This window comes from Hypanus sabinus, chromosome 20 (assembly GCF_030144855.1).
Source record: "Hypanus sabinus isolate sHypSab1 chromosome 20, sHypSab1.hap1, whole genome shotgun sequence".
NCBI lineage: Eukaryota > Metazoa > Chordata > Chondrichthyes > Myliobatiformes > Dasyatidae > Hypanus > Hypanus sabinus.
Genome location: NC_082725.1, coordinates 38,017,653 through 38,043,560, shown reverse-complemented (window position 1 = coordinate 38,043,560; position 25,908 = coordinate 38,017,653). Strand labels below are relative to the sequence as shown.

General features: G+C 42.0%; 1 protein-coding gene across 4 annotated transcripts in view; it reads left to right on the top strand.

Moving 5' to 3' along the window:
- The window catches only part of brd9 (bromodomain containing 9), a 72,120-nt gene that overhangs the window by 6,395 nt on the left and 39,817 nt on the right, over positions 1-25,908 (top strand). For all 4 annotated transcript variants that reach the window (XM_059945344.1, XM_059945343.1, XM_059945345.1 and 1 more), the window contains exons 2-6: positions 11,670-11,884; positions 14,955-15,090; positions 18,484-18,544; positions 19,329-19,473; positions 24,690-24,800. In XM_059945344.1, coding sequence (XP_059801327.1) covers positions 11,670-11,884; positions 14,955-15,090; positions 18,484-18,544; positions 19,329-19,473; positions 24,690-24,800 — 668 coding nt within the window. The remainder of the gene's footprint in view (positions 1-11,669; positions 11,885-14,954; positions 15,091-18,483; positions 18,545-19,328; positions 19,474-24,689; positions 24,801-25,908) is intronic.

Below are 25,908 nucleotides of genomic sequence, written 5' to 3'. Positions count from 1 at the left end.
TGTGAAGTATGTCGTTTTGTGGCAGCAGTACATTGCAATACATAATAGAAACTATATATTACAATAAAAATACATTTATAAAAAAATTAATCATGCAAAAAGAAACAGAAATGGAAAAAAAGTGGGATAGTGTACATGGGGTCATTGTCCATTCAGAAATCTGATGGCGATGGGAAAAAAAGTTATTCCTAAAACATCAAATGTGTGGCTTCAGGTTCCTTGATGGTAGTAATGAGAAGGGGACATTTCTATAGTGGTGGGGTCCGTAATGACGGATGCTGCCTTTGGAAGATGCCCTTGATGCTGGGGAGAATAATGCCCATGATGGAACTGACTGAGTTTGCAACTTCATCCAAACCTGTGCAGTGGCCCCTCCACACCAGACAGTGATAAAATCAGTTAGAATGCTTGCTGCAGTCCACTGTAAATATTTGAGAGTCTTTGTTGACATACCAAGTCTCCTGAAACTCCTAATAAGACATAGCCACTGTCTTGCCTTCTTTAAAATTGCATCAATAGGTTGGGTCCAGGATAGATGCTGACACGCAGGAACTTGAAACTGCTCACACTTTTCACTGCTGGTCTATCAATGAGGACTGGTGTGTGTTCCCTCAACTTCTCCTTCTTGAATTGACAATCAATTCCTTGGCTTTATTGACATTGAGTGCAAGGTGGTTGTTGCAACACCACTCATCCAGCTCATTGAATCAAATTGACTTTATTTCTTAGATCCTTGACGTACATGGGGAGTTAAAACTCTTATGTGTCTGTCTAAATGTCTAATGTGCAATCATAGTAATTTATAATAAATAGAATAATCAGCATAATACAGAAATACACTCAATCAGGGTGAGTTAGTCAGTCTGATGGTTTGCTGAAGAAAGCTGTACCAGAGCCTGTTGGTCCTGGCTTTTATGCTGCAGTACCATTTCTCAAATGGTAGCATCTGGAATAGATTGTGGTGGGGGTGACACAGATCACCCATGATCCTACCGGCCCTTTTTACACACTCGTCTTTGCAAATGTCCTGAATCATGGGAAATTCGCAACTACAGATGCTCTGGGCTATCCTGTGATTAAGGGAGGTACAGTTCCCATACCAGGCAGTGATGCAGCCAGTCAGGATGCTGTCAATTGTACCTCTGTAGAAAGTTCTTAGGATTTGGGGGCCCATACCAAACTTACTCAACTGTCTGAGGTGAAAGAGGTGCTGTTGTGCCTTTTTCACCACTCAGCCAGTATGTACAGACCACATGAGGCCCTCAGTGATGTGGATGCAGAAGAACTTAAAGCTGTTCATCCTCTCAACCCCAGATCTATTGATGTCAATGGGTGATGTCACCGTATCAATTCCTCCTGTAATCCACAACCAGCTCCTTTGTTTTTGAGGGGGAGGTTATTTTCTTAACATCATTGTGTCAGAGAGATGACTTCTTCCCTGTAGGCTACCATGTTATTGTTTGAGATAAGGCAATGTAGTGTCATCAGCAAATTTAATTAGCAGATTAGAGCTGTGGGTGATGACACAGTCATGGGGAAACAGGAAGTTAAGGAGTAGACTTTGTACACAGCCCTGATGGGCTCCTGTGCTGAGATTGTCCTGGTTTTTCATGCCTCACAAATGACTAGGAGACACAGAAGATTCTTGAAGAAGGGTTGAACTTTAATTGGCAAATCAAAGCTGAGACAGTCAGTGAGCTAGTCGATGATTGCCCACCGATCCTCGGACACAGGATTTTTTATAGCAAAATCCTGGTCTGGTCTCTCTCTCTGTCACACACACACACACACACACACACACACACACACACACACACACACAGAGACACACACACACACACACACACCTCTTTAGCTACCTTCCATTAACACACCATTGTCTTTTACATTCCAAGATTTCATTCTCTAGCAAATAGCAAGTTTACATTCTTATTACTTCCTGACTTAATCATGTTCTAATCTACATCTCTTAGCTACCTCTCATTAACATACCAGTGTCTTCTACATTTTTAAGACTTCAGTCTCCTACCGAATTGGGTACTTGCATAGCAAATAATAAACTCAGAACTGAGCAATGTTCTAATCTACATTTCTTTAGCTCTTTAGCTACCTCTCATTAACACACCATTCTAAGATTTCATTCTACTAAATTGAGTACATGCATAGCAAACTGACTACATAGTTTTGTTTACACAGCAAATGATACAAGTTTTATACTCCATAATATTTTTATACTCCAATATATCCCCCCTTTGACACAGAGAAAGACTAAGAGTCCGCGCACAAAAGCCTCAATAAACTCAAGCATTTATTCCCAAAACTATAATTTTCTGCGCCAAGACCTCAAAGTATTCTCTCCCTGTTACCCTGGGCCGCTGAGCCAAAAACCTGTCCCTTTGTACCTGAGTCAGGGAAAAAGACTCATAAGCCCTTACAATCTACTCCCACACTGTCGTTTTGCTCTTGTTCATCCTGCAGGTGTTGTAGGCTGTAACGATACATTTTCAGTGTTTCTTTCTCCACTAAGCTTGCTTCAGTAATTGCCACAAGCATCGGAAATTGTTTGGTTGCAGCACGCACTACAAGAGATTTGAGACAAGGAAGAAAACAGCACAGCACAAACGCACAGCTCAACAATACAATACTGACAGTTATTGCTATTTTAGTCAGCCATGCTCCCCATCCTCCGAGTCTACTTTCTAACCAATCAAAAAACTGATGTCCGAAGCCTGCATTCTGTTTGACCTCCGTCCGCAGATTCTTTAATTTATTCATTGCTTTAGTAAATGATCCTTCTGGGCTAGTATTGTTCGGTATGAAAGTGCAGCATTGTTCTCCAAACATTAAACACACACCCCCTTTTTCTGCCAAAAGCCAATCCAGTACCTGTCTGTTTTGCCACGCCATCCTGCTAGTTGCATCCAGCTGTTGCCCTAAGGCCTCCAGTGCATCATCGGTGTAGTTGATGAATCTCTGCTGATTATGGTGTACAATGTCCTGGGTATGTTACTCAAAATGGCCTCTGGTTTGTTACAAGTAGGAATGTTTCTTTGTCGGATAAGTGTTTCTCTAGCCGTTGTTTCACTTTAGAATGGCTGATATGGTAATTGTATTCATTTGTTAATCAATGGGGAATGTCATTGTGTCTTGTGGTGCTGGGAACTTGGGGGAGGGGTTTTCGCGGGTTTTTTGGGAGAGGCCGAGGAAGAGACTGAAGAAGGTGGACGTGTGCTGGACTGCTCGTAAGATCACCGGGGTGGTCCCAGGTGCGACGGCCAGATGGGTCGATTGGTTCGTTGATTGAGCTCCAACGAGTGCACTAAACAGACTGAACTTTGATAAGTGGCGCCTTTTTTTTCTTTCCTTGTGTATATATATTGTATTGCTTACTACTCTTTTTAATTTTAGTAAACTCTTTAAAGTGTATTTCATAACGGTATTTGTTGTGGATTTGATCCTGTTGGCGGGCGCGAGGCATTAACTCGATTCTCACAGCACCTGCGTGTACGGGAGGTGGGTTGGAGAGTGGCTGGATCCCCTTTTTCCCCTAGACATATACCAGCCTGTTGGGTAAGGGTTACATTTGTGGGGTGCTCGTCCCGGATTGGATTGTCAGGGGCTGTGGAATCGCGCAGGCAGCAGAGCGGAGATGGACAGAGACAAGTTTGTTTGTTGGTGCCAGTTTGAAGATGTACCGGTACAGTACGCATGCGTAGTGAGCGGAGTGGATTTTCGAGTTTCGGGAGACGCGATAGTGCGGGGTTTAAGTTCGGTGAAGGGTATTGGGCAGGTAGAATTGGTAGCTAGACGGTGTGGTAAAGAGGTAGAGTCTAGCTGGGTGTTGGTTCGTACGAGTGCTGAAGTCAGGACGGGGGAACTGCCGGCGACGGTCAGTGTACCGGGGGAGGAGGGGCCGTGGGGGCTCCACTCCTACAAGGATGAGGCTGAGGAGACATCGGAGGAGGAGTTAGAGCCAGAGGTGGACCCCAGAGAGGTGCCCGGCACTAGTAAAGGGAGGTGGGAGGAGGGAGTCGTGACTAAGCCCCGCTCCCCAGGTAGGGTGGAAGTCTCGGAGCTGGCAGCCGCACTTAATTCCCTAGTGGGGGTGGCCGAGAGGCCACGGCTGAAGCTGGGGGTGTTCTCTGGAGCCAAGCCTACTCCAGACGGGGAGGTGGACTATGAGACCTGGATCGAGCATACGTCTTTGATGTTAGAGGAGTGGCCAGGCTCAGAGGAGGAGAAGAGGCAGCGATTGGTGGGAAGTTTGAGGGGTTTAGCAGCCAAAACCGTCCGGGAGTTGAAAGCTGAGAAGCCTGGGGCCTCAGTGGAGGACTGCCTAGAAGTTTTGGAGGGAGCGTTTGGGTTGTCAGGGGAACCCTGGCTGCTTTTAGCAGAGTTTCAACGCCTGGAACAACGGAGAGGGGAAAAGCTCTCCGAGTACATATTTAGGATGGAGGGGATGCTCTTGGGGCTGCGGCGCCGAGGGGTAGTGAAGGCAATTGACGTGGCTAGCGTGAGGATGAGTCAGCTATTCAGTGGGTCTCTGGAGGAGGACAAGGTGGCGTGGACTATCCGGCAAGCTTATAGGAAAGGTCCCCATCCATCCTTCGGGCAACTGATTAGAGAGGTGCGAGAGGAAGAGAGAGCGTTGGGGCGGAAAAGGGGCACGGGCCTACGGGAGCAATCCTCAGCGATACAGGAAGTGGTGGCTGAGTGGAGGAATGACAATCCCCCGGGGAGTAGGGAACCCCCTTTGGAGGGGAGGGACAGGGGAGGTACCTACTCTCAGGGGCGATCAGTGCAGTGGATTGGGAGCAGGAGCCGTCCTGGGAGAGGAGGGGCGGCCGGCAGTGTGTGCTTTAACTGTGGGAAAGAGGGGCATTTCAGGCGGGATTGTGGAAGGCCGAGGGTGTGCTATAACTGTGGAGAGGAGGGTCACTTTAGGTGGGATTGTGAGAGACAAGGAGTCCCGCGGAGGACAAGCCCCCCTATGACTAAAAAGGGAGAGGTGTCGGGAAACTTAGGAGAGGCTCAGTGAGGGAACGGACTGGAGCCTCTGGAAGAACAAGTTCCCAGAGATCAGCCGGAAGACCACCAGGTGCCCACGCCTCTGTTCCGGATGGGCTGGTAGGACCCCGTGCCAGTGTGGGTCTACGGATAGAGGGAATTTACGCAAAAGCCGTTCTTGATACGGGATCGCAGGTGACCTTATTGTACCGGTCTTTCTACAATCAACATCTAAAGCATTTGCCCGTAACACCATTTGACGCCCTGCAGATTTGGGGTGTGAGCGAGGGTGACTACCCGTACGATGGGTACCTATCGGTGAGATTGGAGTTCTCGGAGGGCGACGTGGGAGTGTCGGAAGCTATTGAGACGTTGGTGTTGGTGTGTCCTGACCCGGTGGAAACCGGTGGTGCTGCCCTCCTGGTGGGGACTAACTCCCCAGTTGTGCGACGGCTCCTGGGAGCTTGTAAGGAGAAAGGGGGGGAAGACTTTCTGGAGACCCTCTCGGTGCATCCAGTGTTTCGAGCAGTGTTCGCAGAAGGGGTTGCCTCCCAAGGGCTGGACCCGGAGTGTAAACGAGGGAGCCCAGTGGGGCAGAAGGGGTATGGAGATCTCAGAGGATTAGGCGCCCCCCGGAGCGGTTGACATATGTGGTACCAGGAGAACCGAGTGTGATTTCTACTGCTCTGGGTAGTTATGTCATTGCCTTCTGCACCTGGGTTGGGTTTTGTGTGTTGCAAGAAGCTTTGGGGACCTCTAGTAATGCCATGAGGGCATGACATTTGCTGGTGGGGAGAGAATGTACAATGTCCTGGGTATGTTACTCAAAATGGCCTCTGGTTTGTTACAAGTAGGAATGTTTCTTTGTCGGATAAGTGTTTCTCTAGCCGTTGTTTCACTTTAGAATGGCTGATATGGTAATTGTATTCATTTGTTAATCAATGGGGAATGTCATTGTGTCTTGTGGTGCTGGGAACTTGGGGGAGGGGTTTTCGCGGGTTTTTTGGGAGAGGCCGAGGAAGAGACTGAAGAAGGTGGACGTGTGCTGGACTGCTCGTAAGATCACCGGGGTGGTCCCAGGTGCGACGGCCAGATGGGTCGATTGGTTCGTTGATTGAGCTCCAACGAGTGCACTAAACAGACTGAACTTTGATAAGTGGCGCCTTTTTTTTCTTTCCTTGTGTATATATATTGTATTGCTTACTACTCTTTTTAATTTTAGTAAACTCTTTAAAGTGTATTTCATAACGGTATTTGTTGTGGATTTGATCCTGTTGGCGGGCGTGAGGCATTAACTCGATTCTCACAGCACCTGCGTGTACGGGAGGTGGGTTGGAGAGTGGCTGGATCCCCTTTTTCCCCTAGACATATACCAGCCTGTTGGGTAAGGGTTACAATGGTAAATATAGTTTATCCATTCAACATTTTTGCTCACCCCTATCACAGGTATGATAGCTTCCCAGCCTGCAGCAATCTCATGCAGTGTCAGGCATGTCATTCGATTAGTTTGCATGCGGTAACTCATCAATGCTAATGGTAAAGCATCAACCCAATTAAGTTTAGTGTCTGCACAAATTTTGTTTAGTTTGGCTTTCCGGGTTCCATTAATTCTCTCTACCATGCCCTGCGACTGAGGGTGGTGTACACATCCAAATCTTTGCTTTATCCTCAGGGCCTGTAGTACCAGTTTGACCACTTTCTGGATAAAAGCTGAACCATTGTCTGAGCTAACTTCTGTAGGTATTCCAAACCTTGGGATCACTTCATTTGTCAGAAATTTTACCACTGTATTTGCCCCTTGACCTTTTGAAGGTATCGCCTCCACCCATCTGCTAAGTCGATCAATTACTACCAGCATGTATCTTTTCCCTCTCACTGTCTTTATCATGTCTACGTAATCGATCACTAGATGTTTAAATGGTCCTTCAGGTACAGGAATGTGGCCTATTGGGGTTGTAATTCCCTTTCCAACATTATTCTGTGCGCATACCTCACACTGTGACAAGAAAAAGTCCACTGAAGCCTGTAAATAAGGTGACCAAAAACCATCCTTCTTTATTTTCTTTATCACTTCCCCCCTTGCACAATGGTCCATCCCATGCGCTTCTGAAATCAGAATCGTCAGGAGAGGGGTGGGCACTACCAACAAACCTTCTCCGTGCTCCACAAGCCTTCTGCTTGGCCCCCCTTTTTCTCCACATTGTCTGTTCTGCCGAAGTTGCCTTACTTTGTATTTCAATTAGGTCCTCTACGTTAGGTTCTGGAGGTAGGCTTACCTGGGGGGCAATGACAGCTGACGTACACCCAGACGCTTTTCTGGCTGCCTCGTCCGCAGCTTGATTTCCCTTTGTTATTACATCGTTTCCCTTTTTATGTGCCTGGCATTTTACTATAGCCAATGCTTTAGGTTTCATAATGGCTTTTATTAAGTCTAGAATTTGCTGACAATGTTGTATGGGATCTCTGCTACTTTTTTTTAAACCTTTCTGCTTCCACACTGCCCCGAACAAATGACATACTTCATGAGCATATGCCGAATCAGTATAGATGTCTACTTTCTCACCTTCCATCATTTCACATGCAGCTGTCAGGGCTTTGATTTCCGCTAGTTGGGCGGAACACGGTTGGGGACAGGATTCCATCCTAATAATCTTATAGCTCGACTGATCCTGCTGCACGACTGAGAACCCTGCATGATTTCCATCATAGTCCCTATAACAAGAGCCATCTACGAACAGAACCTTTTTATCTGCATCCTCTAGTGGTTCTGACCGTAAATCTGCTCTTAATTTGGCAAATGCCATCGTCTTCCCTACACAATCATGGGGTTCTCCTTCATAGTCTAAAGGGACATAATCGGCTATATTACTGGTAGTGCATCTCTGTATAGTTATATCTGGAAATGTCAATAGCATCTGATACGCTGCTATCCTAGCTGGCGTCAACACAAATTTTCCTCTTTCCAACAACTCTGCTACTTTGTGGTGTGTGTACAGAGTCACGGGATAGCCCAGGGTTATAGATGATGCCTTTTCATATGCATAGTACAGCGCCGCCAATCCCTGATAACAGGGTGGATACCCTGAGCCACCTCATCTAGTCTCGTACTGTAGTATGTTATCGGCTGCTTTGCTTTTCCTGTGCCTTTCCTTTGCAATTACATTTATATGATATGTCCAGGAATGTCCTCTGAGATAGTTACACCCAGTAATTTAGAGTTACGGACCCTCTCCAACTCTGATCTGCCAATGATTACTGGCTTATTGGCCTCTGGTTTTCTCTCTTGAAGTCTACAATCAGTTCCTTGGTCTTATTGACATTGTAAGAAGTTGTTATTACACCATTAAACCAAATTTTCAATCTCCCTTCTTTACATTGATTCATCACCACCTTTTACATGGCCCACAACAGTGGTGTCATCAGCAAATTTCCATATGGTATTGGAGGTGTACTTAGCCACACAGTCATAGGTGTAAAGCGAATAGAACAGGGGGCTAAGCACACATCCCTGTGGTGCTTTGGAGGTTGTGGAGATGTTTTTGTAATTCCGAACTGACTGGTGTCTGCAAGTGAGGAAATCCATGATTTTAATCATGAGAGGTTACTGAGGCCTTGGTCTTAAAGTTTGCTGATTAGTTTTGAGGGGAAGTTCCATCTCTAACTTCAGTCAGAGCTGTTGCTTCACTCTTAAAATAGGTTTCTGTAGGTTACATCTGAACTTTTTATATCAATCTGTATCACTGTTCTTTGATACCACAGATTTAGTCCTCAGCTGATGATAAATGTGGAACCGTAGCTTTTGGTTTGGTTATGTCTGGTATGTCCTTGAAACTACACTGAATTCACACAGAACTTGTTGAAGTTGGTTTCAACTGGGGTGTATTCATTCAGATTTGAAGACAAATCCCTGAATGTTATCCAGTCTACCGACACAAAACAGTCCTGTAAGTGCTCCTCTTCCTCCCTTGACCATACCTTGGTCTTCACCACTAGTGCAGTGGTCTTTAATCTGTATGCCGAGAATAGAAGTAAAGCCAGGTATTTGGACTTTCCAAAATGTGGTGTGCGATGGCTCATTCAGTGTACTCGATTGTGTGTAACAGTCGTCAAGTGTGTCAGCACCTCTGTTCCACAGGTGATATGTTGGTGGCAGTTGTTCAGAGACTTCTTCAAGATAGCCTGGTAGAAATCCCCCACAATGATGAGGGAAAAGCTACACCAATATATTGATAATATTAATATATTATTATATTATTAATATAATGATCTAATATTATCAAATTTAATATTAATCTGATAATATTAAAAACATTTTAATCTAGATTAATCCACAATATGTTTTTTTAAAATTCTCAAATTATGCTGCAGATTCACTGAAAAACATATTTGTGTTTAACTAGCACAAACAATCTAAGCTGGCAGTCTGTAATAGCTAAAAAATTTCAATACTCTTTGTTGCTTCATTTTTATTTACAGATTACTGTAAATATCTTAATAGATATTAGAGTATTGAAATTCTCTGGGCCAGGGACATTGGGGTGATCAGAGTTTCTGTACTAAACCAAGACTGCTAGATCAAGGATATGAACAAGAACGTGGAGGTGAGGTCTATGATCATCTATGACCGCATCAAGTAGTAGAGCAGGTTTTGTCCAGCTCCTGTTCATTATCTTATATTTACACTTATGTGAATTTCCATATTTTATTGTGTGGTACAGGTAATATGCATACTTTTCTAATCAAAAGAATAAAATGAAAACCACAACACTACAGATTCTGGAAATCTAAAAGAAAAACTGGCTGAAATACCCAGCAGCTTAAAGGATAGAACAAATGTAACATTTCTGTTGTTGACCTATCATCAGAACTGACCACACCATTCTAAAATATTAGCTTACACAAAGTACACTGCCGATGCTGTGGTCAAATCAACACGTACAAACAAGCTGGATGAACTCAGCAGGTCGGGCAGCATCCATTGAAACAAGCAGTCAACGTTTCAACAAATGCTGCCCGACCTGCTGAGTCCATCCAGCTTGTTTGAACATGTTAAAATATTAGCTTGTCTTTCGTCACAGATACTGTTGGACCGGTTATGTATTTCCAACATTTTGGAAATTATGTGAACTTTGATTATAGTTGGAGCATCTGTAATATTCTACCCTACTTTAAAACTCAGTTCTGCCTACAGAACTGTTCTTGTTATTTTTTTTTAATAAGGTTTTTTTCAGGTTTATTTTTATGTCATCATTTTGTAGATCTCAGGATTTGTCTCTTTTTGTTCACTCTCAAAATGATAAAGGAATTTTGCATTATCGGAGATTCTGCTCTCAATTTTAATCTGAGGTACTGCTTCCCTGGTGTGCAGTGTATTGCGCTGTTTATATGGTACTGCTCTTCAAGGGGAAAAGCAAGTGTTGTCAGTCTGACTATATTTACCTTTCACTAACGCATTACAATCAGTGTAACGTTCTCCTTCGGGTGTAACAAACGCCGAATTTAACGTCCGGATAAACCACAGTTAATAAGAACCAGATCGCAGTAAGATTAACCATTTACTGTTCACTCTTCACATTAACATATGGTGAAAACTGTTGATAAAACAATACAAGATTGATACAGTATTTGTTCCTTCCTTAATATCACATTTCAAGTGTAAATACTTGCAAAGGTGACTATAACTACATTACACTAAGGTGCAGTATACAGGGAGAGTTTACCTGCTCCATTGACTACTTTAAATACACTTCCATGCAACTATCCGCGACTCTTTAACTAACGAAAGCATAAACATTATCTACCGTCGTTACTTCTAACAGGATCGGCATTAACATCTTAGTTCAACATATCAATTATCTATTAACTTACAGCGTTGCTCTCACTGTGATTTCTCATGCCTGCAAAACTGCTTCTGCTCAGGTGAGCCTCGTGGAAAGCCCCCATCCTCGCGCTAATTTCAAACCGGTGTTTTCCCACAAGACGCGGCGAAACCGGATGTGACGTCATCGCATGCCGATATATTTTACATGCAATGAATATACTTTAAACACTCCTAATTCTAACTAGAAAATACTATTGAATGAATTACTAAGCGAAAATATTATAAACTAAATAACTGTCGTAAAGACAGCACAATCAGATTACTTTGAGTTGCTTATATTATTGTTGCAAATAATAATCTTGCTGAAAGTAGACTGTCTGCTGTATTTTCCTATAACAAAGTAATGGTTATGAAGGAATCTAGTAAACTCCATGGAAAAGGATGAACAGTCAATGTTTTGGCCCAAGAGCCGCCTTCAAGTCTGAGCCCGAAATGTTGACTGCTTACTCTTTTTCCATACATGCTGCCTGACCAGCTTTGTTCCTCCAGCGTTTTGTGTGTGTGGCTCTGGATTTCCAGCATCTGCATACTTTCTCGTGTTTGTGGTAAACTCCCATGTTGTTTCTCTGAATCCTTTTATTCTAAGTAAATAAAGAAAAAATCAAAACACATTTATCTTGATTAAAAAGAACAATATAAATTTAAAAATTAAATTTTTCATAGAATGATTGATCTTGTTAGAACTGACCTTTAGTTTTACTTTCTTCTCTTTCGAGGAAATGTTTGCTTAGATGTTGCATTAGTTTTTTCCTAATTCTTGTGTGTGTGATGTTCATTTTAGGATTTATTGATAAACCCTCTGAAAAACCACTTAAGCTTGTGCTGAAAGTCGGAGGAAGTGAAGTAACTGAGCTTTCTGGCTCAGGCCATGATTCCAGTTATTATGACGATCGATCTGATCATGAGCGAGAACGGCACAAAGACAAGAAAAAGAAGAAGAAAAAGAAATCTGAGAAAGAAAAACATATTTCAGATGAAGAGCGTAGAAGGAGAAAGGTAAGATGATAATCTATTTGCTTGATCAAGGCTGGTGTTTATGTGGGGAAGTGTGACATCATAAACTTCAGTAAGAAGAATCACAAAGCAGATTATTAATTCAAGAGATCGCAAATGGGTGATGTTCTGGGAGAATCTAGGTGCTCTAATGGATGAATCACTAGATATTAGTAAGCAGGCCCAACATATAGATGAGGCAAATGGAATTTTGACATTTGTTATGAAAAGGCTGGAGTTTAAGAATAGGGAGGTTTTGTTACCATAATACAGGGTGTTGGTGATGCCTTAGTTTTGTTCCCTTTATTTAAAAGAAGGTACATTAGGATGGAGGCAGTTCAAAGAAGATTCACCTGGCTATTTCCTTGGATGATAGTGTTTTGTCAAGAGAAGCTTGACATTGGATCTACATTCCTTGGAGCTCAGAAGAATGAAATTATTGAGGGACTTGTCAGGATGGATATTGAGATATTTTCATAAGCGAGAGTCACAAAGGGCCATAGTTACAAAGTAAGAAATCTATCATTTATAACTTAACATATGGGTATATTTCTTCTCTTAGAGTGTTGTCTGGATGGAATTCTCTGCCCCGAGAACTGTAGAGGTTAGATTATTAGATATATTTAAGATGAGATAAATATTTAAATGACTGAGGAATTGGGAATTATGAAGAAGTGACACAGTTATTCTCACGTTTGAGGCCAGCATCAATCAGCTATAGTCTTAGGTGAGCAGATTTGATTGAGGGACAAAGTAGCAGCTCATACCCCTATTTCCTTGCACACTCTTGTTTATTCTGCTTTGAAAATTTAACAAAAATAAAACTCTGCACATCAAGGATGGAGAAATAATAGAGAGAATAATCTTGTGTACCTCAACTCCCTTTCCTCAATTGTTTATTTTCCAAAGTGGAAAATGTGTTACTTTAATTTTCTTATTTGAATCTTGATTTTTCTAAAGACTGTGATGTTTTTGACAGTACCTTGATCTAGTCAATTGATTTCCCTTTTTTTTCTTTTCTGGTCTACTGCTGGTGAAATAATCGTGAGATATCAACCCATGAAGCTCTTTTCTTAACTTTGATTGTCTTTATTTATGTTGTTAATGCCTCTTGTGGATAAGTCACCTTATTTTTTTTGTTCCCTTAATTTGAGCAAACTTTTTCATCCTCTTTAATAGTTCAGTTACTTCTGGATCTAAGAACAAAGTGTTGAGTTAACAGTAGAGGTGGTTAAAGCAATCTTTAATGACAGGTTTCTAGCTATTTGCTCCTGGCTCATATTTGGGAGGAGTGAGGAAATGAATACCTCATTGAGACATAATTCTAGAATCACAGTGTCCTAGAGGTGCTGCTACTAGAACTGTTGTCTCACAGCTTCATTGACTGAGGTTCATTTCTAAACTGTGCTGAGTATATGGAGTCTGAGTATTCTCCCTGTGATTGCCTCATTTCCTTCATATGCTCTAGTGTCCTCCCACATCCCTGTCAGGTGTTAACTTGGGTAAATCAAAGGTAACATGAGAAGAATAAAATAAGATTAATGTAGGTGTTTGAGATTATGTGGACTGTGGACTGAGGGCTATTTTTTATGATATATGATTCTGTGACCTGCATTCAGTAATATTACAATAATGACATTCCAAGACGGCGGCGCGATGCAGCTTGCAGTGGCCACTCCGGAGCTGATCATCTGTTATTTGTGAAGTGGGGTGCCATGCACAATCATAATCGATTGAAAACAGTTGCGGGAACACGGAGGAACATCGGGAAATCTCTAGGATGACCTCCTTCGTTGCTGCTGCTGCTGTAAGGTCCGGGACTCTGCTGGGAAGAACAGGCCCCCAGTCCTTGGGGTTGCGTTGCCGATGGCGGGGCCATCTTAATACGCTCGGCTGATGATGGTGCTCGGAGAAGCTGTGCTGGAGGGGATGGTCGTCGGCTTGGAGGTTCGACGGACTGAGAGTCCGCTGCGGTCAGGTTGCTTTTGGTGTGTGCTGCATTTGCAAGGCTGAGTCGGGCAGCGCCATGGAAGTTCATAGCGGGGGGGGGTGGTATTCCCTTCTGCCGCTGGCGTGGGATGGCGAGTCTGTCGGGACCCTGGGGATTTGTGGAAACTGTGTGGTGATTTCTTTTGAACTTATAGTCTTTTAACATCTTTGGACTATTTTTACTGTGCCCATGGTCTGTTTTTTTTAATCAATTATGCTATTGTTTGCACTGTTGTAACTGTGTTTTTGTGCAGGTCTTGAAGCTTTAGTTTTTGATCTTGTTTTTGTCTGGTGGATTTGGAGCTCCTTTCCGGGGAACTCGCTAGACAGTAGCATGATACTAATACGCAGCAGCCTCTCCGGACTCTGGATTGGGGATTGCCAAACATTATGTGGATTTTCTGGTGTAGTCTGTTTTGTCATATGCTTTTGTGATATCATTCTGGAGGAACATTGTCTCATTTTTTAACTGCATTGCACTTGTGGTTTCTAAATGATAATAATCTGAATCTGAATGAATGAGTTTGGTACATCTGGGACTTGATTTGAAGGAGGCATCTTGGATAAGGCAAGATAACTGTTCACTGAAGAATGTGTGTGTAAATGAGAATGAAAGTATATCAGCCCCAAAACAATAGTCACATTATAGGAAAGAGTATTTCTCAAGAAAGAAGGGGGCATATAGAAAATAATGTATTCATTATTGGTTACTTTAAACTTTATGTTTACCAAATTGGAAATGGCATTCATTAGGTTGAATTCACAGACTGCTTGGGGATAATTTCCTGAAGTAATACGTTATGGAGCCAACCAGGGAATGGGATGTTTTGGATCTGGTGTTGTGTAATGGAATAGGTTTAATAAATTATCTTGAAATAAAGTATCACATACTTCTAAATTAAAATGAGCAGAATTTTCTATGTGCTTTTGAAAATCTTGTTTTAGAATGATGACTCTTGTTGCATTTTTGTGACAAAATTATGGCCTTCTGACTTTGAGGCTGAACATCTAATTGTACTCTGTTTGCCATTGATGATATTGGAAATACGGCATTTGTTAGATGGCGTTTGTTGTCTCATAACAGGAAGAGAAGAAGCGAAAACGTGAGAAAGAACATTTAGATAGTGAGGCTGATGCTGATGAGTTTGACCCAGGGAAAAGGATTGAAGTTGAGCCCCCTACAGATCGACCAGTACGATCCTGTAGAACAAAAGAACAAGGTAGGAGAAACTTGGTTTTAATTTAGTTATCCTGGCTGTACTGATAAGAGTCATATGCGAGAAGTGTGTCACAGAAGACGAACGCAGACAGGAACGACAGTGCAATTCATTATTATTGGTATAGAAGACTCAATTTATCATTTTCAACAATACCAGTAATACATGCAACACACACAAAATGCTCAGCAAGCCAGGCAGCATCTGTGAAAAAGAGTTCAGTCGGAGTTTCGGGCCAAGACCCTTCATCAGGATAGGAGAAAAAAAGATGAGGGGTCAGAGGAAGAAGGTGGGGGAGGGGAGAAAGAAACACAAGGGGCTGGGAAGTTGATTGGTGAACAAGATACAGGGCTGGAGAAGGGGCAATCTGATAGGAGAGAATAGAAGGTCATGGTAGAAAACACAGCCAGAGGGAGGTGATGGGCGGGTAAGGAGATAAGGTGAAGGAGAAATGGGAATGGGGAATGCTGATGGAGAAGGGGGGAGTGGGGCATTACTGGAAATTTGAGAAATCAATGTTCACGCCATCAGGTTGGAAGTTACCCAGATGGAGTATAAGGTGTTGCTCCTCCAACCTCAACTTGGCCTCGCCGCGACAGTAGAGGAGCCATGGACTGACATGGAATTAAAAAATTAAAATGGGTGGCCACTAGGAGGTCCCGCTTTTTCTGGCAGAGTGGAGTGTAGGTGCCCAGCAAAGTGATCTTCCTATCTTCGTCGGGTCTTGCCAATATACAGGAGGTCGCACTGCAAGCTCCAGATGCAGTAGATGGCTACAACAGACTCACAGGTAAAGTATCACTTGACCTGGAAGGGCTATTTGGGACCCTGAATGGTAGTGAGAGAGGAGGTGTGGGGGCAGGTGTAGTGCTTTTGTTCCGCTTGCAAGGGTAGGTGTTAGGAGGGAGTTCAGTGGGGAGGGACGAATGGAGATCCCTACAGGATGCAGAAAGTACCACTTTCTGTGTCTTTCCCTCTTCCACCCCACACTGTCTGCATCATCCCCCCACACACTTTCTGCACCCACCTTCCCCCTACTTCCTGCGCCCACATTCCCCCCACTTTATGCGTCTTCCCCCCCACACTTTCTGCATCTTCCCCCCCCCCCACACACTTTCTGCGCCCACCTTCCCCCCCCAACCTACTTTCTGCTTTCCACAGGAATCTTTCCGTACACAACTCCCTTGTGCATTCATTCCTCCCCATTGATTCCTCTCCTGGCACTTATCCTAGCAAGGGGAACAAGTGCTACACCTGCCCCTGCACCTACTCCTCACGACCATTCAGCGCCCTAAACAGTCCTCCCAGGTGAGGCAACACTTCACCTGTGAGTCTGTTGGGGTCATCTACTGTATCTGGCGCTCCTGGTGTGGTGACTTGTATATCAGTGAGACCCGACACAGATTGTGAGACCACTTTGTCAATCACCTATGCTACATCCACCAGAAAAAGTGGGATCTCCCAGTGGCCACCCATTTTAATTCCACTTCCCATTCCCATTCCAACACGTCAATCCATGGCCTCCTCTACTGTCACGATGAGGCAACACTTGGTATTCCAACTGGGTAACCTCCAACCTGATGGCATGAACATCGATTTCTCAAATTTCCAGTAATGACCCATTCCCCATTACCATTTTCCTTTCTTCTTGCCTGCCCATCACCTCCTTCTGGTGCTCATCTTCCTTTTCTTCCATGGCCTTCTGTCTTCTCCTATTATCCCCCTTCTCCAGCCCTGTATCTCTTGCATCAATTAACTTCCTAGCTCTTTACTTCACCCTCCCCCCACCTTCTTACTCTGACTCCTCCACTTTTTTTTCTCCAGTCCTGATGAAGGGCCTTGGACTGAAACGTCGACTATACTCTTTTCCGTAGATGCTGCCTGGTCTGCTGAGTTCCTCCAGCATCTTGTGTGTGTTGCTTGGATTTCCAGCATCTGCAGATTTTCTCGTGTGACCACAAAATATGTTAATTTTGTGAATTATCTTATGATAATAAAGAAATATTGGTAGAAAGATGTTATTTCACCATTCCACTGTTTTTTGACTAACTACAAGCAGAATTTAATGACATAATGTAAATGTGTAGTTTGTTAACAAATCCTTGATGCGATTATAATAATGTAGATTGATTTGAAAGATCTAATGATACTGCTTTATGAGGAGAAATTTTTTTATCCAGAGGGTCATGGATTTATGGAATTCATTGCCACATACAGCTGTGAAGGCCCAATCATTGAGGGTTTTTAAGGAGGAGATTGACAAGTATCTAATTAGTCAGGGTATCAAGGGATATGGGAAAAAAGCCAGAAATTGGACCTAGACGGGAGAATAGTTTAGCTCATGGTGGAGTGGTGGAGCAGACTTGATGGGCCGAATGGCCTACTTCTGCTCCTATGTCTTGTGATATACTGAACAAAAGTGTGATGTCAAATTACTTCACAGTATTAATCATAGGTCTTTAAAAGCTGTTATTAATTATATTCAAATGCTTTGCGACCTTTGGCAAGGATGTCACCACACTGACATTGGAGATGGTAAGAATGACATAGCATTCGCAATTACATTCTGACTCTTTAGGAGGACACTAAATTTATATTGTATTTTTTGTTGGTCAGTTTATTAGGCGGATAACTCACAAACTTAACCTGTCTTTAGTTTTTATTTGCTTCAATATGCATAGGCCAAAATACATTCAGACCACCAAATTATCACTAATTGCTTGAAGTTTTTCAGTTAACTTTACGTGTGTTTACAGATTTTCCCCGCTATCTGAACGTAGAGCGCTCCTATGAAACCGTTTGTAAGCTGAAATGCCGTAAAGCGAAGAAGCAATTACCATTAATTTATATGGGAAAATTTTTTGAGCTTTCCCAGATACAGAAAATAACCTACCAAATCATACCAAATAACACATAAAATCCAAAATAACACAAACATATAGTAAAAGCAGGAAATATACAGCCTATATAAATTAGAAATATTGTATTTACGGTGTAGTTTCACTTATCAAAATTGGGAAGACAGTGAGTCAAAATCAATTTGGAGAAAAAAAATCGGCACGTACAAGCATACACACGTACATGCGCACACAACTGCCTGTGCAAGGCTTCACGGTCATGGTAGTTTTTTCAGGGTAAACACACGTATAAAGCAGGCGTCTTTTTTCGTAAAAGTGAAAATCCTCTTTCGTTAGTGAAAACAGGTATTAATGTAGATCTTTCATAACAGCAAGCTGTCATAAAGTGAACATTTGAAAAATGGGGTTCACCTGTATATCGTAGACTATATATAGTTAAAAGCACTTAATGTAATGCATTATATTTATAATGTAATGATTTATGTGATACAGATTGTCATATGTCTCTGCTAATGGAAAATTTTCTTTGTATTAAAAGCTGAAAGTGAGAATACACCCCTGCAGCAATTATTAGAGCACTTTTTACGCCAGTTACAGCGGTAAGTTTCAGTCATAACTAACCACCATGTAATATAAAAATTTACCACAGTACAGTAATAATGGATAACTTTCATTTTTGCAACACCTTCAACTATATATGTTCTTACGTGCTTAGGAGGATAAATGGGCTTCAGTGTTATGTTAAAATGTTCATGAGAATTTTCACTTCCTTCTCTTTGAGGCAGAATGTAGCTTTTATTTGTCAATTATATTCACCTTCAGGAAGGATTTTTTCAATATGTATAGTAGGCAGTAATTTTAGTCTAGTGTATTGTTTCTAGTGTAGTTTGCTGGAATTTCGCAATTGCAGTCAAGAATATTTCTCTCCTCAACCCCACAGTTGTAACCATGCTTGTGATTTTGATACTCTAAATTACAGTCTGTTTAGTTGATTTAATTTGCTAAGACGGTGCAAACAGAACAATCAGGCTGCATTCATTCTATCATAACTGCATTCTAATAGATAATTCCCTTCATGTTTAAACTTTTGGGAACATATTAAAACCTGAGGAAATCTTACCCAGAAGTAGTGAATCCTGGTTAATTATTTTTGTCTACCATGGTATAAACCATTAAACCAACCACAATAAAATTATCACTGGGCTTAAGGAGATCAGCTAACCAGCAGAGATCAATGATATTGTATAGTGTAAACAACATACAATTTTCTTCTAAGTTTCTACTTTTAGACATTGAAGAAGTACTTGAAGATAAGGAAAGAATAAATGAAATTGATGATACTTAAACACTTACCAAAAGAAAATCACTGATTTTTACTTTTAGGAAAGATCCTCATGGATTTTTTGCATTCCCTGTTACGGATAGTATTGCACCTGGTTATTCTATGATAATAAAACATCCAATGGATTTCAGTACTATGAAGGATAAAATTCTGGCAAATGAATATAACTCCATTACAGAATTCAAGGTAAGATTGATATTGGCTATATATGAGTACCTGTAAATACTGAGAAAGTGGAAAGAAATGTTTGAAGAATGCTGTGTTTCCATAATTTTACAGTTAATGGTTTTTCTTTTAAATACTGTCAGTTACGGCCTCTTAGTTTTGACATACTTACTTTAAAAGTATTTTGTTAATAGAATCTGAATGAACAATCCAATAGCAATTTTATGTTTTTGCATGTACTGTTTCTGTAAAACAACACATTTCATGTCATGTAACTGATAATAAATCTGATTCTGATTCAAACAGACTAGATTTGCTCCATTTCTGGACTGGGGATGTGGGTAATTGAGTCTCTCAGATAATCAAATGTACTTTGAGAGGATTTGTATCAGAACTTGGTTTTATAAAATTGAAGAGGCTAAATTAGATGAAGTTCAAAATATGCTTGTCAATTGGAATGCATTATTAACCTGCACTGTTGCAAAGAGCATGCCTCTTTTATGATTGAGAAGCATAATTTTGTTGTAGACTACTAAATATATAACTTCTAAGTGCTTTAAGTATGAAAGGTATTTTGGCAGGATCAGATGCTGGTAGTTTTAGACTTGAGAGACACTGATAAATTGTGCATATCTGGAGTGCTCTTCCAAACATGACACAAAGGTTTTAGTGGAGGAGGTGGAGAGAGAAAGGTCTGACAATGCATTTCCCTCTTCATCTTACCAAAATCTGGACTTTGGACTTCATGCCTTTCTTTCATGCATCCTGTCTTTGCTATAATTAGAAAAGCAAAACAACTGCACCCTAATGTCCCAACTCCTAAACTCAAGTGTCCTGATTACAGAAGGCCAGTGTGCCAAATGTCTTCTTCACCACCTATCTAACTGCCATACCACTTTCAGGGAGCTATGTACTTGAGTTACACTCAATATACTGTACCTAGAGAATATATCTTGGGATTTTTCTCAACTCTGCCTGCCTGATCCATTACATACCCTCTTATTACCCTTCAAATTTCCCTCCTAACTGTACTCCTACACATTCTAGTCTTCAAATAATTCCTTTGTTTCTTATAGCCTAAAATCAATACTCCTTTTTACTGACCATAGAAACATAGAAAATCTACAGTACAATACAGGCCCTTCAGCCCACAAAGCTGTGCCGAACATGTCCTTACCTTAGAAATTACCTTGGCTTACCCATAGCCATCTATTTTTCTTAGTTCCATGTACCTGTCCAGCAGTCTCTTAAAAAATCCTATCAAATCCGTCTCCACCACTGTTGCTGGCAGCCCATTCCATGCACTCCACTCTCTGCATAAAAAATATACCCCTGACAACTCCTCTATACCTACTTCCAAGCACCTTAAAACTGTGCCCTCTTGTGCTAGCCATTTCAGCCCTGGGTAAAAGCCTCTGGCTATCTACATGATCAATACCTGTCATCACCTTATACACCATAGCTTCAGTATCTCTCATCAGTCAGTGTTGCCAGCCTTGACCTTCACCCTATACTGCATCTGGACTCTTGATATCACATTTTAAAAGCCTCCCACTTGCTAATCATCGCTTTATCAGCAAACAGTTTAACCCAGTCGACCTCTGTAAAATCCTCCTTAATGCCTCGAAAATTGGCCCTGTCCCAATGTAGGACCTTAACCAGTGGAGCAGTCCTATCTTTCTCTATAACTATTTAAAATGTGATATTATTATGATCTCTGGATCCAAAGTGTTCCCCAAAGGACATTTAAGAAAATTGCCCCACCTTGTTCTCTGAGGGGGCCAGTGCTGCACTCTGTCTCTCTAGTAGAACCCTCTATATATTGATGAAGGATACTTTATTGAACACATTTAACAAATTCAACCCTATCCAAGCCCTTTATATTATAGATAGTGCAGCCAACATCAGGAAAATTTAGATTTCCCACTCCACTAATACTACCCAGTTATTATCACAACTACCTGCAGTCTTCACAGATCTGCTCCTCTAATTACTGCTGACTATTCTATTACAGTCCCATCAATGTGACCATCCCATTGCTTCTAAGTTCTACCCAAAAGGCCTCACCGGGTGGTTACTTAGGGAATATCCTGTCAAAGATATTTTGTTATGTACTCCCTCAACAAAAAGTTAATTCACCTTTCTACCTGAATCTCTGTCATGACTACAGCATTGGTATCCTGGAACACTGAGCTGCAAGTCTTGCCCTTTTCTTAGGCATGTTTCTGTTATGGCAATAGCAATCTGATTCCCAGAACCAACCCATGCTCTGAGTTCAGTATTCAAGATTGCTTAACGTTATTTCCAGTACACAAGTGTAAGGAGACCAAAATAATTGTTACTCCAGATCTGATGTAGCACAAAGAAAACACAAAAAATAAAGAACAATAATAATGAAAAAAAAACCCACAATGGATATAAATACATAAGGTAACTTATACACATAGATTGATTGTATGTCCATAAAGTGAGGCTAGGCTGTACATAAGGTGACTGACACAAAATAATAAACTAACGGTGGGGTTAGTGGGCGAAGGTGTTGATCAGCCTTTCTGCTTAGAGGAAGTATCTGTTTTTGAGACTAGTGGTCCTGGCGTGGATGCTACAAAGCCTCCTTTCTGATGGGAGTGAGACAAACAGTCCATAAGCGGGGTGTGGGGGATCCTACATAATGTTACTGGCCCTTTTCCAGTACTTTTCTGTACATATATCCTTGATAGGAGGTAGGCTGGTGCTGGTAAACACAATTAGATGCTGGGGACCGCTTCATCGAGCACCTCCGCTCTGTCCGCCACAACAGACAGGATCTCCCGGTTGCCACCCACTTCAACTCTGCTTCACATTCCCATTTGGATATGTACATACATGGCCTCCTCTACTGCCATGATGAGATCAAACTCAGGTTGGAGGAACAACACCTCATATACCGTCTGGGTAGTCTCCAGCCCCTTCGTATGAACATCGAGTTCTCCAACTTCTGGTAACTCCCTCCCTCTCCCTTCCCCAATCCCAGTTTCACTCTGCTTCCTCTTTCAGCTGCCTTTCACCTCTCTCATGATTCCACCTTCTTCTACTATACATAGTGCTTTCCCCTCACGTTCCTTCATCTTTCCTGCCTATCCCCCTCCCTGCTTCCCCTTCCCCACCCCTTGATCTTTCCTCTTAATGGTTTTTCACATGGCACCCACTAGCCTTCTCCTTCCCACCTTCCCCTCACCTTCTTTAAAGGGCCCCTGCCCTCTCCGTCTTCAGTCATGACGAAGGGTCTCAGCCCAAAACGTTGACTGCCCAACCTGCTGAGTTCCTCCAGGCTCGTGCTGGTGATGTGTTGGGTAGTTTTGATGACTGTTAGGATTCTCTCTGCTGCACATCTGTAGAATGTCACAGGAGTATGGATGTATGAAGTCCAGCTCTCTTCTGCCTCCTCAGAAAATAGAGACATTGGTGAGCTTTCCTGTTTTGGGACCATGAGAGATTGTGTGTGATGTGCATTTCCAGGAGTTTGAAACTTCTTGCAGTTTCCACCACAAGGATAAAAGGGGATGTAAGTGGTGTGAGTTCTCCTGAAGTCAATAAACATCTCCTTTGTCTTGTTGACATTAAGGAAGCAATTATTTGCCTGGCCCTAGGCATCAAGGTCTTCCTCCTCCTCTCTGTGGGCTGTCTCATCATTGTTGGTGATAAAGCCTGCCACAGTCATGTCATTGTTGAATTTCACAATATGATTGCTCCTGTGTTTGGCAATGAGCTCAGCATACTGTCCTGGGAGGCACTTGTTTTGAGGATGATGGAGAGGGTGGAGTGGTTCTGCATCCTAACTATCTGGGATCTGTTCACTAGTTGCAGTGATGTATTTAAACAGAGGCGAAGGAGTTTGTTGACCAAGGTCCTTGAGACTATTGTCGAATGCCGAACTGAAACCCGGAAACAGCATTCTGAAATAACTGTCCTTGTTTTCTAGATATGATAGGGCCAGTGCCTGATAAATAACATTAAGCATATTGGCAAGTGTCCAGTGTGGCAGAAATGTAGTTTTTGATATGTGCCATTATCATCTGCTCAAATTACTTCACGATGATAGACATCAGTGCCACTTGGTGGTAGTATTTAGCTCTGAAGGTGCAGAGTGCTTTGGTACAGGGATGATGATTGCTGATTTGAAGCATGTGGGAGCAGTAGCCTGGATGAGCGAAGGCTTGAAGATGCCCATAAAGACATCAGTGAGCTGGTGTGCACACTCCCTGAGTACTTGGCCTGTGATGTGGTCTGGCCCAGCCACCATTTGGGGTTGACTCTCTGCAGAGTTCTTCTTATGTCTGCTGCTGTTACAGACAGTAGTTGCTCACCTGGAACTTAACAGGATCATCTACTTTACCTGTTAATGTCTCATAGTTAAATTAAAGCAGTTTAAACCAGTGGTCTTTCCATTCTGTATATTAAGCTCCTCGCAATCCTTGCTTCTAAACCTCCTCTCATTGACTATTGTATATTTCTCTGACTTCCCATTGGCTTCTGCTCTGATCAGCATTCCACCCTCGTCAATCTAGCTTAAACCCTCTCAAATAGTACAAGCAAATCCCTCTGCTAGGATTTTGGCCCCATCAGGTTTAGATGCAATCCATCCTCTTTGTACAGAGCACCTCAACCCAGCTCAGCTTCCTAGGTTAAGTATCCAGCAGCAAGTGATACAGTTATTAACTCCTGATCCGTCATCACAACATAGATCGGGAATATAATGGAATAGCTAATACTTGACTTGATGACCATTGTTCTGATAATACTTAAGAAGCTCAATATATTGTTGTCAGCAGGCTGCTTCAGTTGAACAGAAATCCCAAGGCTAATAGAGCCTCAAGCAGTCTGACCTTAATTTATCTTTTTAAAGAAATAAATGAAATCATTTTTAAAAGACCTTATATGAAAAAGCACTTTAAAGATTTCTTCGTGCAAAGGCAAAAACCTGTACTTTTGGCTTTCAAATGAGTCTAATATCTCAATTCAAACTAATGGGTTCACAGATCCAGAAGTAGGTTCTCCAGTGTAAAGTTAAGGAATTTCAGTATGTTCTTGTCCACTTCTTGATTTAAGAAATTGTCAGCAGATTATGGATCTTTTGTATTTGTGTGGTTGTACCAAATTGCTGACAAAGGTTGGCAGTTCCATACAGAACTGCAGTCAAAACCCAGGGAGGTATATGCATTAACTTGAAGTAATTTTGATTCTTTTTCTTCTCCAAGGGTGACTTCAAGCTGATGTGCGATAATGCAATGACTTACAACCGACCTGAAACTGTGTACTACAAAGCTGCAAAAAAGCTGCTTCACACAGGATTTAAGATGATGAGTAAAGTAAGATGATTTATTTTCTTCATCTGGTTATCTGATAGAAGGTGTGTCTAGTGGTGGATCAGTATAGTATTTTACTAAAACAGACATAAATTGCGTGCTCCATTTTGCTTCTTGTTAATATTGGTCCCATAACTGATTTTTATTAACTTACTCATATTTTGGCTTGTGGGCATTGCCAACAAGATCAGTGTCTGTAAGTAGCTCAATCTGCATGTGATAGGTAGCTCAAAATAAGATTCCTTTCTGAATCACAGATTTTCTTCTGGCAAAGCTGTTAGGCAGGAATTTCCTAGATTTTGAACATCTGGTGATTAAATGATTAATTCAGTGAAGTAGCTTATGTTGAGTGCTGAGAGATATGCTAACTATGGCAGATGGAATAAGTATCAGGAAGTATATAGTCATACGTTTTGATAGAAGAAGTAAACGGGTTAACTATTTTCTAAATGGAGAGAAAGTTCAATAACCTGAGGTGCAAAGGGACTTGGGAGTGGTTGTGCAGGGTTCCCTGAAAGTTATTTTTGTTGGTTGAGTAGTGTTGAAGAAGGCAAATGCAATGTTAGCATTCATTTGAAGAGGACTAGAAAATAAAAGCAAAGGTGTAATGTTGAAGCTTTATAAAGCACTGGTGAGGCCTCACTTGAGGCCTTATGAGCAGTTTTGGGCCCCTTATCTTAGAAAGGATGTGCTGAAACTGGAGAGGGTTCAAAGGAGGTTCACGAAAATTATTCCAGGGTTGAACAGCTCATCATATGAAGAATGTTTGATGGATCTGGGCTTGTATTCACTGAAATTCAGAAAAATGGGGGATGACCTCATTGAAACCTATCGAATGTTGAAAGGCCTCGATAGAGTGGATGTGGAGAGGATGTGTCCTATGCTGGGAGAAACTAGGACCAGAAGAGGGGCATCCTTTTAGAACAGAGATGAGGAGGAATTTCTTTAGTCAGAGAGTGGTGAATCTCTGGTGGCCAAATCTTTACATATATTTAAGGCAGAGGTTGATAGATTCTTGATTGGCCAGGGCATAAAGGGATACGGGAAGAAGACAGGAGATTAGGGCTGAGGGGGAAAACGGATTAGCGATGATGAAATAGTGGATCAGACT